The sequence below is a fragment of the Hetaerina americana genome, unplaced genomic scaffold, assembly GCF_022747635.1.
Source record: "Hetaerina americana unplaced genomic scaffold, ioHetAmer1.1.p SCAF_32, whole genome shotgun sequence".
In the NCBI taxonomy this organism is placed as follows: domain Eukaryota; kingdom Metazoa; phylum Arthropoda; class Insecta; order Odonata; family Calopterygidae; genus Hetaerina; species Hetaerina americana.
The window spans coordinates 2,053,923-2,071,768 of record NW_027286897.1 but is presented as its reverse complement, the minus strand read 5'-3'; the positions used below and the strand labels follow the sequence as shown (position 1 = coordinate 2,071,768).

The following is a 17,846-nucleotide window of genomic DNA, read 5'->3' as shown; positions in this document are numbered from 1 at the left end:
TTCAGTTTTACTGCGCAGTATATTTTTTTACTCGAACGACGTCATTTAGTCCGAATGCCTTTGATTTCTTCCGTGGAAGCAGGCTTTAAGCAAATAAATTTTGTCATTTCTTGAGAATCGTTAAATTAGTTTCGATTGCAGCAAGAAATACCAAGGTGATATTAACGGCTGGTGTTCTATGCAATGAGAAAAAACAACCTAAAAATACAGACGCAATCCAATTATTATAGCGATCCATCAGTGAAATATCGATACAAAATGAAACCAAAATCGGATGGCTCGAAGTTTTCTTTAAGTTTTTTTTGGTGGAACACCCTAATCTTTTTTACCAATCGGTAATTCTGGTGTGTACCATCAAAAATATTATTTTTTTAATTTTTACAGTCACATTTTTACTACGTATTCGCTGTCCCAAGAGAGTAATGAATACACCAAAATTTTATGAGATCATATCTCTTCTCAGTTACATTGTAATAGATAGTTTAAGTGAACTCTAATTATTCAAATGGGTTGAATAAAACCTAACTATCCACCTCTTTGCAATGCTACAGATATGCCATTTCAGTAACACAAGTTTCATGGAATCTTAGTTTGTTCCGAAGAGATATTTCATTCTTTGCACACAGAACATTCATTAAAAACTGCCTATGTAGTGCTATTTTTCATATCACTGGTAATCCATACGGAGCTAGTCATTTTTAGCGTTATAATATCGTTTAAAAGTTCATCCTCTTCAGTTAATTTTGTGTTTTTTTGCGGAGATACAGGCTTTTTGCTTTGATATTGAGTTTTTTCCATCAATGTTTTCTTTGTCGCACTGAGTGCAGTGCATTGTTTAGGTGTATCAATTCCTCCCTATGAATCATCAACTATCTAATATAAATACATGCAAGCAATAATAAAAATGCATTCCTTCTTACCTTCAATTGTCAACATGATTGTTAGCTGGTCATTTCTTAATATTTGTGAAGTAATCCTGACGATAGCTTTTAGGTGAATCTCTGATAATTTGGGGCTAATGTTACACCTACGCTCCAGAGCCCTATTGTTATATTGTATGTCTATGTCGTAATGCAGTTCTCTATCGACTTGAAAGTGGCTCAAATAAGTTGCCATGATACGTCTCTGTACAGATTTTAAATAAATATTTGTCAATGAATTCTGAATCTGTACTTCTGAATTTAATATGATATTTTAATATGCAAATAAAAAAATATTCTTTCCTTTTATTTTTGTTCGGTTCGAACAATTTTGGTATCAATGGATATTGTATACATAATATGGCCATTGGCTGCTCTATCACAGTTATTGGTCCAAATTACGGTAGGAATAAACTGTCGGATAGAAACGTTTCTTTTTCGTTTACGAATGAGCACGTAAACCATTAAAATTTGCAGATCTAGCGCATCATTTGATTTATGTCAATAAAATGGCAATATTAACTGAGGTAAAGCTAGTTCAAAAAGTTTAGAATTTCTTATACTTAGAAGAACTTACTATATACTTAGAAGAACACGTCATAACGAGAAGACGTTCGGATACAATTTATATACAATTCAGTTGGTCACTATGATGGTAAGCTTAAAAAGCTATATAGGTGTGACTTGTGCGAAGCCATAGTAAATATTGGTATCCATTTATTAAGTAACGAGAAGGCCGGAATTTCAAAAGTGCGATTGCTCAGCAGCGCGATCTTCAGCAGACCTTCGGAGGTTCCTCACATGCACAGAACACCGCCCAGCGGACGGAGCCATCAGAGTCATCTGACGGGTTATTAATGAAATAAATCAAACTACGATGGTTTGAAAAGATTTATGTACGAAGGAGTACCACTTTTTCTCATAAATAACAAATAAATAATACAGGTAAACATGTGATAAGTGTTTTATCATTCCATAAGTTCGGTGCATAACTGTAAATGTGACTCGGAGGGAATTAAAAAAAAATCAATTGCAGTAGACTAACCATTTCGTAAGAAAATGGTTTCTTGCATTTATTTATCTGTTACGAATTATAAGTATCTCAGTGAAAGAAATTTATTGGTATATTTTTTTCGCAAATTATTGTTTTGACGTCCATTAATCTCGTATTTGACAACTCGAACTTGGTGGAATGATAGCGTGACACAACTCAAAAAATGTATGGTAAAAAGAAAAGGGATTGGTTATACAATCCCCATTTGTGAAAAACACATTCTATTTACAAAGATTTACAAAGTTCTCATAAAAGATTCTTAGCAACAATTTTTCTCATGACAGCAAAATATTTGCAAAATTTGTAGATAAATAATCACTTTTCAATGAAGACACTGTGGATATGACTCTTTGGTAGACAAGGATCGGAAGTCACCACCTCTAACAAATCGGCGTTGGAAACCGAATTTTTGGATTTCTGTGGATTCTTCCCAAATTGAAAGTGAACTGAGACGTATTTATCATTGCCTACTGGATAACTATTCGCTACTGGTAAAGATATGTTTATCATTTGATTCGCGTTAATTTAACGTACTCGTTAGACGGCATCTCTCGGATAAATATATCGAACGCGGGATCGTTAAATATATTTTTCACCTTAAAACTAGAGGATTTTGGTCATGTACTGAATGATCAATCGGAAGCCAAAGGATACCTCCGGGCAGATGGGGAAATGTTCGGTGCAAGGGTAAAGGAGCGGCGACAGGGTGATGGTCGCGTACGTGCGGGAGAGAAATTGTTGCTAAAGACAAAAGTCATCGAGTTTACGACTAGTGGGCGAATAATTGTTTCTTGACTTGTACTAAGGAATTGGGGTTCTGAGGAGAAGCCATTACATATTCCTCCTAAGATGCCGTCTTATATAAATCTATCCCCTTTCTTCTTCTACAGGGTGGACGAGGAGGGGGAACCCTGCTGGGCTTGCTGAGACTCGAGCTGCTGCTGGTAGTAGCCCTTGTAGGCGAGCTGCTGGGGGTCCCACACGCGGGAGTATGGGCTCGGGGCAGATGGCTCCCACGTGTTGGGAGCACCGTAGGAGGAGGTAGGCTCTGGTGCGGGTGGCCCGTACGGAGCCCCGGAGGCCATGGCGTCTGGCATCATGGGCATCATCATCGGCATGGCCATGCCTCCCTTCTTAAGCAGGTTGACGACAAGGAATCCAACGACAAGCAGGATGGCGACCTTGCTCAGGAAGAGAGCCTTGAGAGCCTTCAGTCCGATGATGGCGGTCAGGATGGGCTGCAGGGCCTTCATCTTCAGCTTCAGGAGAAGGAAGAGGGGCAGGAGGAGTTTCTTCTTCAGGATATCACGGGCTGTCGAAGGGGAAGAAAGAAGATATATGAATGGAGTGAGTACCAGTTAGTTACTTCAGTCACATTATGCTGTCGCCAGCTGTTATTTTTTGTCACGCTGATGTGTCGTAAATTTATTGAGTGAATGCCAATGACCTTATTTTAAATATTTACTCCTGAAAATTGGAAGGCTTCGATATAATCGATTGTTTATTTGTGGATATAAGGTTATGTCCCCTTTCATTTTTAATTTTATCCAAGAAAATCAAGTTGAAATAGGTCAATAATATGGACAAATTATCATAATAATGAAATTTTTCTTATTACTATCCCTTCATATTTTTATCATATAATTTCGAAAATGGACAAATAGGTTATGTGTAGTCAGAGACATTATTTTTATCTTACATTATTTTTATAATGAATATGACTTTTCTCAATATACATTTAATAAATATATTGCATCAATTACATAATTAATTAAATACACTCGTTATGAACATCATAATGACCATTTTATAAATACACCAAATAATATTTACGAATATATATTTTCACCAAATACATTTACTGGATCTAGAATTATGTCCTTTTAAAGGCATTATAACTAGATAAGTAGTTTCGAAAATCTTTAATCATTTTTAAAATAAGGAAAAAAATGTCATCAGTAGCAATAAATGATACAAGAGAATATTTCCTACTTGAAGGGTTAAGGTAACCTACAGCCTATTTTAAAATTCAAGGCTTTAAATGCGTCACAAAATATGTCCGTGGTTGCCTTTGGAAAGTTCATAAGATGTGGATCAAAATTTTAATATGAAGGAGATAACAGTTTTTTCCACGATATCGCCGTATTGTAAATATTTTAAAGCTAAGTTACTAGGCAGAATGGCAAGAAAATTCTTCGAAACATCCATTTTTTATCATTGAGACAAATAGTATAAGGGACAGTTCTATATTTTTTTTAAACTTCTCCAATTAAAATTTGAAATTTAAAATGGAATATCGACAAAGGATAGAATTAAACATTCCCACCTATTTGACGTATTTGGATAGGCTGTTGTCATTGACTAAGGGCCATCACATTTCTATTAGAAGTTTAGGTGTTTGTAGAGTTCGCGGGTGGTGGACAGCACTTAGCATATGAAATCGAGTATCCTTGCAAAATGATATAATCGTGTGAATAAGGTCAAGTTGCGCGTTTGAATTGCTACGCGTATCGGACCACGCCCTCTCCCGAAATCCCCGAGCATCCTCACCCTGGTTCTCAGATGCGCTGCGCCCTGCGACCGCCGCTGGGTCCTCAGCTGGAAAGTCCATCCTGAGGTCGGACTCGGTAGCCGATGGGTGGTAGGTGATCAAGGCCTTCTGGAAAAGGGTCTCCGGGAGTTGAACCATGTAGTTGTGGCTAGAGAGGACGCGGGCGGCTCGGTCCCAGATCAACTCGTCCAACTCGCGGTCGACGGCCCTCGCGGACTCCTTGACGGTCCCGGCGGCCGACGATCTCTCAAGGGCGCCATCCAGGAAGGCCAGAACCTTCTTGCGGATGCAGGTCATGGCACCCTCGTCCCCGTCGCCGAACAGGCAAGTGTCCACGACCTGGTAGAGCAAGTCCTCGCTACTCCTGATGGTCCCGTGGTCGATCTCATTGGAGGTCTCTCGAACGGTCACAGCGGCACTGGCCGCGGCCGCCAGAAGCAGCACCGAACACACCAATCGATTCATCTTCTGCACTGCGCGCTCTGCACCCGAAAATTAACGAAATCTCTCCTTGAGGAAGGAATACTCCGATTACTCTCCGGGTTTCCTGTTGGAGGGGCGGGGGATCGGGGGGCGTGTGAGTGTATGCGATGTAACACCTCTGAGCACTGGACTTGGTTTTGGCGCTGTGCCCCGCGGCGACGCCTTTATATCCACTCTCGCACGGTGCGGGGAGCCAGGGTGGAGGGATATGCAGGATGGCCACGGGGAAGAAGCAGGAGGTGGAGGTGATGGTAGGATACGGCGCATCAGGAGGGTGGGGCGAGGGTGGCCGTAGCTACAGTCCCCAAACAGTGTGGCGTCTCCTCCCTCCCTCCCTCAGACCCCTTCCATCCCCCCCGCCCCGGATAGCAGAGCTCCCATAAGACACCAGGCGCGCCGCCCTCGGGCGGCGGCGAGCCTCCGGGTGAGGGAGGAGCGGCAGGGGCGGCGGAACGGGGAACTGGGAGATCCCGGTCACCGGGTCATCACTCTGCCCCCCTCCGCCTCGTCCTCGCCTTCATTGTTCCGCGGAGTGACAGTCCTCGCAAGCTGGTCACCCTCACGGGCGGCAAAAGGGAGGGGAGGAGGACTCGGAGGGTCTCTGGGAGGCGTGGGTGGGGGACTTGGAAATGCGTTAAAATCCGCGGGAGGGTGTGTGAGTGTGTGTGCGCAGGGGGGGGGGGTCTGTTCCGACTTCCTACGTCCGCGCACGCGAGCGGACGCGTCGTCCCTCATTCCCCACCCATCCTCCTACTGGGCCGTGTGGGGCTAGCGACCCCAATGCGCTTCATTACGAACGGATGCCATGTACGGCGAAGAGCGCCAAAGGGGTGGAGGAAGGAGGGGGATGTGCCACGGATACCGCACCCGGGATGTAATGGAGGACGATCGCTTGTGCTCCGGGGGTGTAAGAGGGAAGGAATTCGGCGGGAACTGGGTTGGTACGGGGATACGGCTCGTATAAGGAGAAGTGGGTGAGACATCTTTTTGGGCGAACAGGAACGCCTAATCGGAGACAGTGTGTTATTACCGCAATCCCCTTTTCGTCAAACAATAACCTGGATTATACGAGTATTTTGAGGCAGACAATGATGAATAATTAGTGCGAAAGACTCATCAGCTGTGTTGAAGGAATGTCTTTGTTTAGCCATACCTTCCGTGATAGGACCATGGTTTCTCCATAATCCTATCACAGAAGGTATGGATACCATCGATAGTTTCTCTCTTTGAGTCATAAAAAGATCCTAAATATGTTGAATTTATTCGTGCTGAGTCTACTGTAGTCGTCAATCTATTTGTCTGCACGCCCAATCCATCTGACAACTCATACTCGATTATTTAGAGATCCGTTTCTGCTGTGTTGAAACTGATATAATATATTTAATATTTAATTAGTAATGAAAAAATTATATCTGCCGTCGGAGAGCTTAAGTAACTGATATGCTCGAAGAGTATTCATTTTTCATCCCAAGAATGTGGTACCATTGCTCACCTAAAGATGATCTCAAGTTATGGAGGCTGACTTTTAATTTTTCTTTACATCCCGTCAACCTTTTGTGAGACTGTAGCCTTTCCAATGCTTCGTCAATGTGGTTTGCGTGAGCTTAGTAGCTACGGAATTTATCTCTCACCGACAGAACTAGGAATTTACTTTTCTAGGAAACTTTCTCCACTCTGGAATCTACACCATAGGTAGGGTTTTAATCTTTAAACGTGCTCTAAATGTGGGGTAGTTGGAAGCATTCCTTAAAGAATTCGTTCCATTGACCCAGGAATTGCATCCTCCTCGGATTGGAGTTGAAGGCTGGATAGAAATCGAATATGGGGATTTTGGAGAGCGAGGACACATTGGAGAACATGTTGGAGTTAAGTAATGTGATTTGAAAGAAACAATTTAAAAGTGACGGATTCGAATGAAATCAATTTTAAGCACACTAGTGTTATGGTGCTAAGTAATTGAACAATATGATGGCTTTTAGGTTTTAAGTTAAAGTCCCCGAGTATGACAATTAAAATTACCAATTGCGCAGTGGAATTGCATATAAATAATAAAAAGATGTTTTCGGGTAGGAAAGAATTCTACTTCAATGGATTCATGGGACTTCAAATTTAGTTAATCGTAACTATATAGTTTATGAAACGTTGTCTGGTCGGTAGGTATTCATCCAAGTCAGGGGATGGCTACCTACAAACCACGGGCCGAGTCTGGATCGAATATTTTTGGGCGACCATTCTTGTAATTAATCCCCTTAGATTTATAATACAACTGGTTTTGTAAAAATGGTAAGCTTTAATACGACTATATACTCTGTGGTCCTCAAAAATGTCAAAACTTAGAAGTGTCCACTTGAGTCCAAGTATATAACGTCCAGCAACAAGAACAGATTGCTGAATCCTTATTTAGTCGTTTATTCTTCATTAAGTGGATATTGAGAAGATATATATGTTCTGGAAAGTAGTGCAGTATTCTTCAAAGATAAGGTCATTTTTCAATATTAGTTGACCACTTTGTGAATTATTTATCATCCCACGAGTGCGTGTAAGCTAGCAAGGGTAATGAATATAAAATAAGGGCCAAACTGTATTTTTCCACTGAATTTTATGAAGGTACGACTAGTGTCAACGCTGTAGCCTCATCATCAGGTACTTCGTTTGTTTACAATGTACAGGTAAGAGTAAACTTAATCATAACGCTGAAGTTTCGAAGCTAGTCCTATCTTAATTGATTCAGTGGAAAATATGTTCCTTATTTCATGAACATAAACTTGCACATATTTGGACCTGAAAATATTGACGGGTTATGAAAGCTGAAATCATCGTCTCATATTAAACGTATAGTTTAATTAAGATATATGACGTTTAGTTCAAGCGAATAACTTAGGTGGATCGATTTGAATTCTTTTTTTTAAATCCATAATTGGTAAGAATCTCCTGTAGTGGAGACAACACACATCATTGGTAGAGTTTACCTCGTATCTAGTTGGTCAGATGATTTGAAGGAGTTTTGCAGGCATTAATATTTAGATATTCATTTACGCAGGTACTTTGCATCGCATGACATTATTCCTATCAGTTTTCCTGAACCTAACCGAATTGTTCTGTTTAAAACATTATTTATAGTGAAATATTATTCTTATTGCAGTACTTAATTGGGGTTTTGGGAATATTCACAAAGAGAATTAGGGAGCTGAATATGAGGATTGGATTCTGGTGGAAACTTAGTGTTAGTTTCACCTTACGTTTAAGAAAATGATTTAAGGTTAACACTATTGCACAGCATTCAAAAAGTGTATCCACTGCAATAATATGAGAAGTGTACCGTTTAAATGAGCAACGATTTAAGCAGGATTTAAAAGCTGCACCGTGGGAATACAGTTCTTAAAACCTGAGACACCCCGAGATTCAAACTCATGTCCTTAGACGAAGGGCGGAAAAATGGCGTGCCATTCATTAATATGGAAAGAAAATTTAATATGTTTCATTAAATAGAGAGAGGAATGCAAAAATATTTTAATGCAAAAACTGTAAGATATATACTGACGATTTGGCATCAATTTTTACACATAATCGGGGGATTAGCCCCAATCGAATCACGAATTTTACATACGTAAAAGTTATGAGTATTAAGATAAAAATAGGAACTTCGACGACCTTTTAGCTTATGAATTATATTTATACATCATTCATCAAAATTTGTTCATTCAAAGTTTTTAATTTCCAGACTGTTGTAATTGTAACATGAGACCAAGTTAGTGCCCACTTAATACCTAAGGCACTGGTGTCTTCTCTCTACACATGCGGATATAAGTTCGCGCCGCGCAAAGAATAATTTATAATTCATCCGATATGGAGTGTGGAGATATCGCAATAATTATTTTAAAATATTCACGCAAGAATGAATTTGAAGTCCCAGTTGGTAACATATTTCAAATATTTACTGTCGGTTAAAAATATTACCGGGCCCCAAAACTTGCCCAAATCTTAAGTAAAAAACTGAAATCACGTTAGCAATTTATTTCAATCAAGCTATTCATTTTTACATAGCTTTCAATCCACGTAATGCTTTAAAGTGCACCATGCGGCAGTCATAAGCATGTAGCAGAGAGGTTTAGGCGTAAATATTCGATGTTGGGGAACATCAGATCATCAATGCTAAGTACAGAAAGATCTCATTTCCATGTGTTGTTTTCATTAATGCACAACCTGTCATTTTCTTAGAAATTATTGGACTTTCTCCATTCTAATGATCTCCCATGCGTCACGCTAAAGGGTGTTCGTTTTCTATACGTCTTTAAACGTAGGTCACCAAGGTGGTGAGTGGCGGTTGGCTCAGAAGAGGAGCAAAAGAGGATGGCGGTGGGGAAGGTTGAAATTTCGAGAGGAAAAGTGAGGGTGGGAGGGTAGTCATGCTTCCGGGAGGGAGTCGCGAGCGGCAAGGAGGGCGGGGGAGTGCGTGCCGGGGTGCGGCGAAAGGGAGAAGGCGAGTGTCTCAATGCGATTCCGTTAAATGCCCAGGGAGGAGGGGCGTTGCAAAAAACGCAGTCGTAATAGGAAGGGGCAAAATGGGTTGGGTGGGTATTTGTGACTCTTCAAACGAGTGCAAGTGCCTGCCTATAGTGCCTACGGGGATGCCGGGGCATTTGGACGATTTCGTCTTCAGTCGGCCGTTGAAGTCTCCGGAAACAGGATGGAGTGATGGGAGAGGGAGGTGGGAAAAGTGTGCCAATGCCGAAGGTCGGAAGAAGAGCAAGAATTACCCTCGCTTCCGACACTGTAGATCCGGAACCATGTTGTTCAATGTCTAAGGCGCATTTCAACTGCCGGAGTGTTTCAACTAGTATCACCAAATGCCTTTCACAGCATGTAGGAAACTTTGCTGCAATATATTATTTAAATTTCCAAATGCCGCTTAGAAAGTAGGGCACCTTTTAAGTATCCTTCCGTATAGTACAACCCAGCACGGGTACTCTCATAGCAGACGAAATTTACAGTGAGCTCAGTGTCAAATATAAGAACAAAAGTTGTAGATATGCCTACGAGTTTTTTATTTAATTTTTCCGAGTATATTTGTCATGAAATATTTGCATTGCTAATGTTTTTCTCATTTTGTTAAAATAAAACGTCAGTTTTTTCCCTTGGTTTAATTTTAGCCATTTCATTCATATTTTACCAGAAACCACTACCTAAAGTCGTCATCGGTAACGACAAAAGTTACACAAAAAGCTCGCCATCGTAGTTAAGTCTAAGAAATGTATTGTAGCGATAAATATCCAAATTTCATACTTTGAGAGTATGGGCTTGTATTTTATAGGAACTCGCTGTTTATTTGTATTGAATATCAATGTATATAAGCTTTCGTAAAAACGAAGAAAAATCTGCTACTACCCCTTGACTCCTGTATTTTCTGAAATAAATCTTCTTATTTTGGTATCTTCTAGTTTTCCATGAGTGACAGATAGTGTTTGTATTAAAATGTCTAAAATTTGGAGCATTTATGAAATAAATCAGATGTAGTAAGTTGTTTCAAGTAATCATACGCACAGTAATCAACCAGAAGGTCGGTGGGTAGGTGGTGGTAGAGTACTAAGCTCAACGACGTGTGAGAGTTAAACATCAGGGTAGTGTGCCAGTGCCTTTTCCTGTACCGGTTATGGTTTCGGAGGAAGATCTGGTACCCGAGAAATCACGTAGCTTGGGTAGAGCTGAGGGTACCCGGAGAGTTTTTCCTGGGAATCGAATCGGGAATCGCCCTGCGGTAAATTGTCCAACGCTCAAACCCCGGACTACCGCAAACCTTACGAGTACATATCACCGTTTGAGAAATTTGAGCAGATATATTACTTTAATTCTCCTCGTAACACTGGTGTACGAAAATTCGTGATGATATTTCTGCAGAAATTATTTCAATCATGTGAATCCAAAACTGGAACTTTAAAACTGGATTTTCTTAATTTAGGTGATAACCAATTTTGCTAACTATTTTTTATGAGTTAACCATTTACGCCAGAAATGCATCTGCTTACCATAAGTGGACCACTAACCTGCATTATTTAAATTATTCTGAGTATATGATGCCCATCAGACTTACCGCATTGGTTGCAGATATTTTTTACATTAACCTCCATAAGTTTTTTCCTTCCAGTCTCGAAGCGATGCTTTTAAGTTTCACAATAAAAACAACAAACAGTCCTGATAAATGCAAAACTATTCTTGTTGACAAGATTTTCAATCCCGCTGGGCAGTGCATCATGATGAGGAAGGTGCTTGTCGACTGACCTAAAGACCATTGCTTTGCATTTGTACTTGGACATGGACTTCACGACACCCTCCTGTTTATGCGTATTGAGGCTTTGAAACTGTACCCAACGATTTCATTTGTCTACACAACACGGTGCACGCTAGAAATATAAATGTCTCTGACCGCAGAGCGAAACAAAATTGGTGTCTCCTATGTGTAGACACCTACCATCTCTTTCTTGGAGCGTTACCCCGCTAGAAGAATCTATACATATGTTTTAAACGAAAACAAATGTCAGATACAAGCGCAGAGTTGCAATAGTGAACAATTCGTCGATGGAAACTACATATATTTTCATTAATTTAACGGAAGAATTGCATCCAATACTTAAGCTACTCGTTGTTGATTTTGGATAGTGCTCTGTCAAGCTGGGTGAAGAATTGACTCCAATTTAATGATAATTGAGATTAAATAAGGGACATTAAATATATCTAAGATGCTCCCATTTTCCGTTTATTTTTAATTTCAGCAAATCCACTGAAACATTTCATTTCATGAAATAATATAAACATATTTGTGTTTCATCAATTTATATTATTTTTACGTATACTTTAAGCTGTTGTCGTGAAATTATACACAAGGCTGGCATTTTAATACTGCCATAGGAGCACCTTTGTGCTACTTTTGATTATGCTAGAATAATTATGTATGACGGGTTTCGATTCTGAAGCACTGTAAACCTATTTTTATTTAAATACTTTAAAATTGAAATCGAGGTCAATTCAAGGATTTACGTCTTTCAATATTCAAGAATTTATGCATAAGGGGTCTGTTAGAAAAGTATCACGACTTTTGTGTTTTTTTCAAAAAGTATTTATTTGTTCATGAATATCTATTTTGTCCCTTTCAAAGTAATCCCCATCAGATATTATACACTTGTACCAACGTTTTTCCAATCCTCGAAGCACTTCAAAAAATCATTTTTGTGATCTTGTTCAGCTCATCCTCTGATGCAGTCTTTATCTCATCAATCGTAGCGTAGCGTCGTCCTTTCATGGGCCTCTTCAGTTTCAAGAAGAAGAAAAAGTCACTAGGGGCCAGATCTAGGTAATACGGTGGCTGCGGCATCATTGGTGTGTTCTTTTTGGCCAAAATTTCGCGCACAAGTAACGATGTGTCAGCAGGGGCGTTGTCATGGTGCACAAGCCAATTTTCCACAAATCTGGCCGTCCGTGGCGGATTGCTTCTCACAAATTGCGCATAACCTGCAGGTAATACTCCTTATTTACTGTTGTACCTTGTGGCAAGAACTTAGGATGCACACGTGCCTACAATCGAAGAAAACTCTAAGCAAAACTTTCACATTCGACCGAACTTGGCGAGCTTTTTTCGGTCTTGGCTTGTGCTGCAGCTTCCATTGGCATGAATGGGAGTTTGGCAGTTTCCACGTCATAACCATAAACCCATGATTCGTCGCCAGTTATGACCCTCTGGAGCAAATTTGTGTCGTCGCGGACACCTCATTAGCAATGTTAACGCGTTGCTGTTTTTGGTCGATATTAAGCAATTTTGGTACGAATTTCGCGGCGACCATGCCCAAATCATTGGTAAAAATCGAATGGCACGAGCCAATCGATATGTTTAGGTCCTCAGCAACTTCTCTAGTGGTGATTCGACGATTGGCCAACACTATTTTCTTCACTTCATTAATGTTTTCGTCTGTTGTTCACGTGCTCGGAAGTCCGGCACGCTCTTCGTCGTTCGAATCTTCTCGGCCCTCTGAGAACATTTTGCACCACCGATAAACGTTGCTTCGGTCCAAGGTAGCTTCTCCATATGCCACAGTCAACATTCGGAATGCGTCTGCGCATTTAATTTCGTTCTTCACACAAAATGTGATACAGATTCTTTGATCCATTTTTTGGAACAGGAAAAAATCGAAGACAAGCCAAAACACGTCTAAGCAAAACAGCTGTCAACAATTAACTGATCATTCAAAATGGCTGAACTTTTCGGGATAAGTGAGAGGCATAAGTACCAACAAAATGTCACAAAAGTATTGAAAATCAAATGTTCGTAACCTGCGGAAATTCCAAATTCGCGATACTTTTTGAACAGACCTTGTAAGGGCCCATCAATTCAAAATTGTTCATCCTGAAAGTCGGTTTGATGGTTGAGGGTATAGCTCACCTAATACTAAGCCCAACGGCGTGGCGTATGAAATTCACAGTTGAAGTTACAAGGGTCAGTTTCTCTCCCTGTGCCGTCAATGGTCTCTCAGGAACGTCAAATACGTCTTGTGAAACTAAGGGTGTCCAGAGCCATCATTATAAATCGAATCCAGATTTTCCTGTCAGTAGCCCATCACCCTACCCTCTGGACTGCTGCACTCCTAAAAAAGGGATTGAAATATTACCATGACGCATACTGCTGACATTATCAGCGAATTTTGAATAGAGTCCTTTAGTTTCAAGGGAATAAGCAACATACCCGCTAGAAAATGTTTGAGTTTATGTTCATGCTGATTATGGATTATTCTTATTTCATTATCGATTAGGGATGGCCGATAGAGAAGGAAATAATGTAATATTGAATGCCGAAATATTTAAAAACTATCGATTTTTGGGCAGGTCAATCACTTGCAGGAATAAATTTCGCGTAACGTAACTGACTGTTAGTTAGCAATATATTTTGCCTTTCATCACGATTATGTTTACATTTTTAGCAACAAAGAATAGTAAGAATGGTTGCATTAAGTTTTTCAGAAAATATAGATTAAATCTTTGGTGTAAGAACAAATATGTTTTCACAAGGAAATTCAACTCGAAGGGAGCAGGGACAATTTGTAGTAGTTTGTTTGTAAATGAAAATGCAAAGTTCAATGACGTACGAGTAAACAATTTGAGGTCCAGGGGTAATATTGGCCGGGCAGTAGGCCCAGTATTATTTATTCTTTTTCCCTGGAGGGGCAATGATAAGAACCTATGGCGTTAGAGTTGAGCACAAGAGGTTAGAAAAAGTGTTTAGGTGGCCAACATTCAATATATGTGTCATTTTGTGTGTGTCATTTTAAATGGGCAATTCAAAATATCAGGACCTTTTGCCATAATGAATGTACGAATTACACCATTAAGGGAATTTTCCCAAAAACCAGAGCCGACTGCCTAAATTCATTAATGATAGCTACAATTCAGGGTCTATTTCACAAAGTTTCTTTCGGATCCAGTTTGTAACTAGAGCCATGCGAATAGGCCAATAACTTTATTCTATTATTTTTAAAGATTTTCGAAGAGTTTAAGTTATCTCTCATTGCTCCGTTGGTATAACTTGTGGTTACTCTAAACACAACGGACTACACATTTATCCCGGACTGTATTTGTGGAAGATTCAAATATATTTCGTCTTCCCTTAAACCCAAAATGGAGTACCCGACATTCTTCTCTGAGCTAATCCTTCTCTATTTCCTGGGTTTGTTCATATATTATTCATATGCTATTCCAAATTCGATATTGGAATATTTATTATCATATATTTATGTTAAAATTAATACCTAGATGCTAAAAATTTGGCATTTAAAAATTTATCTCATAATTCATTCATTTCTAAGACGTATCTTTATATTTTGCGGCTGAACTCTATTTTTCTAGGTGAAAGATCAAGGAATATCTTTGGGCATATCCCGTTACAGTGGATTACACTACTGTTAAATTTCCTACTATCTTACGCGTAATCAAACGTATTAATGTAGTTTAATTCATGGGAAAGAATTCATCCGCTCTCATGGGAATTCCAGTCACCTTTATACGAGAGAAGTTTAATTCCTATGCTGCATGAGCCCACGCCCCTTTCCCTCTCTCTTTGTTCTTACTGCCCTGAATACCTGCTCTTACTTGACGATGCACTACGATCTTGAAACGATCGTCTCCCCCGATAAAAACTAATAGTTACTGAAACCTTTTCCATATATTAATTTACATGACTACATTGCACGCGTAACGGGAAGGGCCATCTGTCCGTGACCGGTTGTTGTAATGGTTAAGGTACGGATTTGGGACAGCGTTATATCAAAGTTATCCACTTTTGTCTCGAACTTTTTTTAACAAAGGACACATTTAACATACATTAACTGATAAAAACGAGGTTATAACAATGTTAATGATTATTAATTTACAGTGTCTCACATATCTGAAAACATACACCCAACTACAGGTAGCCTTACCTGTAGGTAAGCAATCGTGATAAAAATGTATAGCGCATTATTAGTTTGGTTTCCATCTGACCACTATGGCAAATCTGTATGAATTATTTTCATTATTTTGAAATTAATATCCAACCTATATCTGGTGTAATGTGCTATCACTATAGGGTTTTCATAGCACACTTAAATACTTATATCTTGCTTAAGTATTTTATGCCTCGATGTTTTCCAAATAAATATGAAAATGAATAGGTAACTCATTTTTGATCAGAATTCCATTAATTAGCTGGCAAAATCACTCCCTCTGAAATGTATGGAACAAAATGAAAGAATGACCAGAGAGATAAAATTGGATGCTTGACTAATTTTTCAATAGTTTTCGACCCCTCCTAAACTGCCAATGAAATTTTAATATGGCTTATAAATAACATTCCACGAGACGCAAGGTGAAATAAACGCATCTTTCAAATAACGTGTAAAGGATAATTTCAAGTTGCATTCATTTATACAACACTTAAGTGTTCAAACCATGCCATCCAGTGGACATTTATTGCTAAATATGTTCTTCCCAAATCATTAACCGGAAATTGATCCACCTGCTACACTGCTTATCCGCTAGGGATGTTATGCACCAGATGTGTCAAAGACACATGCAGCTGCAACTGCACGGTTATAGATAGCAAAAATTCCACTTGCCACCCTCAGCGTCTAAAAAATAATTAGTTGTATTTAAATACATGCTCTTCCACTAACCTTATGTGTTTTGCTATAATAACCCATTCTTTCCGAATGACCTCATTCGTGTTCCGTTCATCTGTTTTTAAGTCTCCCTCCCTCGTCCCTCTCCGCGGGGGCAAATTCCTGCTACCTGCAACGTTGGGTCGCATTCCCTGCCATTTAGAGACTCTTTGGGGGTAGAGTGTTTCGTGGTGCATTTTCATGTGGTAGTGATGTTTCAATTTCTTGGTTGTAGTGTCCTGGCTTCCGTGTTGTAGGATGTCTTTCGTGCTGCATCATGGGGTGCAGTTTTTTAGTTGTTTTGCGGTTTATATGTTTGCATGAGTATTGGATGAAGGGATTTTTGCATGAGTGTGTGCGCTGCTGTGGGTGTTATTTTCCGTGTTGTTTTTTTTGCATGTGGTATTTTTCTTTTTTACGGTTGGTGACCTAACACCCCCCGCCACACGCCCTTGCGGCGGCTTGCGGGGTATTATGTAGATGTAGATGTAGAAGACACTAATCCTGCCATGCGTTGTTTTCTCGGATGAGCTAAGTAAATTACGTAAGTGATGGACTGAAATCAAAGAAATTTTGGACTTTTATCAATTTCATCTCATTTTCAAGGTACGGTTTGAAGATCTTGTGGTATCTTCTTTTAAAGATATCGGATTCGTGATCCTGTGGTCGCTTAGATTTAAATTCTCCCTGGAAGTTCATCTAGAGACGTAGCTCTCACCCTCTTTGGTGTTTCGATGTGAAATAAGAATCAAATGATAATGTCTTACTCTCCCTACTACCATTTTTACTGAAAATAATCTATACGTAGGTAATATGGAGTTGAGAAGTGAAGAAGAGTTTTGAGACAAGATGGTGGCTCTAACCCTACCCACCACCACTCGAGGCCAAAACGTAAGTGACTTTCGGGACAATTTTCCAACATTCGTAGCCTCGTCGTTTATTTATATTTTATTTTCATTTTTCTGCACACCCTTTTACTTCAATGAGAATTTTCCAGTTACTATATTGAATGACATTAGTCCATGTCCATCATATATAATAAATTCACCTTTTCTATCCCTAATGGCATTAACCTTTGCCCTGCGTTTATAAAAGAGGTGTCTCAGGGTTTTTAGAAATACTTCGAAGTTAATGCTTCAACGAACAAGGTAATGTTGCACTTCTTCTCACAGGTTGTCATCCAAACTGTTTGGAATTTTCTTGCCTTTCGCATAATTGTACTTTTTAATCTTTCGTGTCAATTTTGTCCTCCCTCATTCCTCTAATTTATATTTTATTGAAATAAGTCAATTATTTTGTAGTAATTTATAACTTCACTTTTTTATTTGCCCTCGGCCTACAATTTATTTAGAAAAATCCAAAAAATATATACGCATTCTTCAAATATTTCCATATTTACTGCAGTTTCTTTTACTATTCCCCTTTAGAATGCCATATATGAGTCAGTTCTCATCAGTCGTTCTAATTACTACTGGTTTTTATATATTTTATTTCGCCTCTTGAATTTAAGAACAAAATTAATTTTACAGAATTATTTTCGTTGTCAATATCTCTCGCCCGACAGTTTTTGAAGTCCTTAAATTGATTCCTAAATCTTTTCACGGTTGAACTCAATTTGATCACTTCTCATACTTTATGACATCTTTCACGTGCATTCTCTTCTT

General features: G+C 39.4%; 1 protein-coding gene across 1 annotated transcript; it reads right to left on the bottom strand.

The window, feature by feature from the left end:
* Positions 1–2,858: 2,858 nt before the first annotated feature.
* On the bottom strand, positions 2,859–4,990 carry Osi20 (DUF1676 domain-containing protein Osi20). Its single transcript, XM_071589054.1, has 2 exons — positions 4,525–4,990; positions 2,859–3,286 (listed from the first exon to the last, which is right to left on the bottom strand). The coding sequence occupies exons 1-2, from the start codon at positions 4,988–4,990 to the stop codon at positions 2,859–2,861; spliced, it is 894 nt and encodes a 297-aa protein (XP_071445155.1).
* Positions 4,991–17,846: the final 12,856 nt, after the last annotated feature.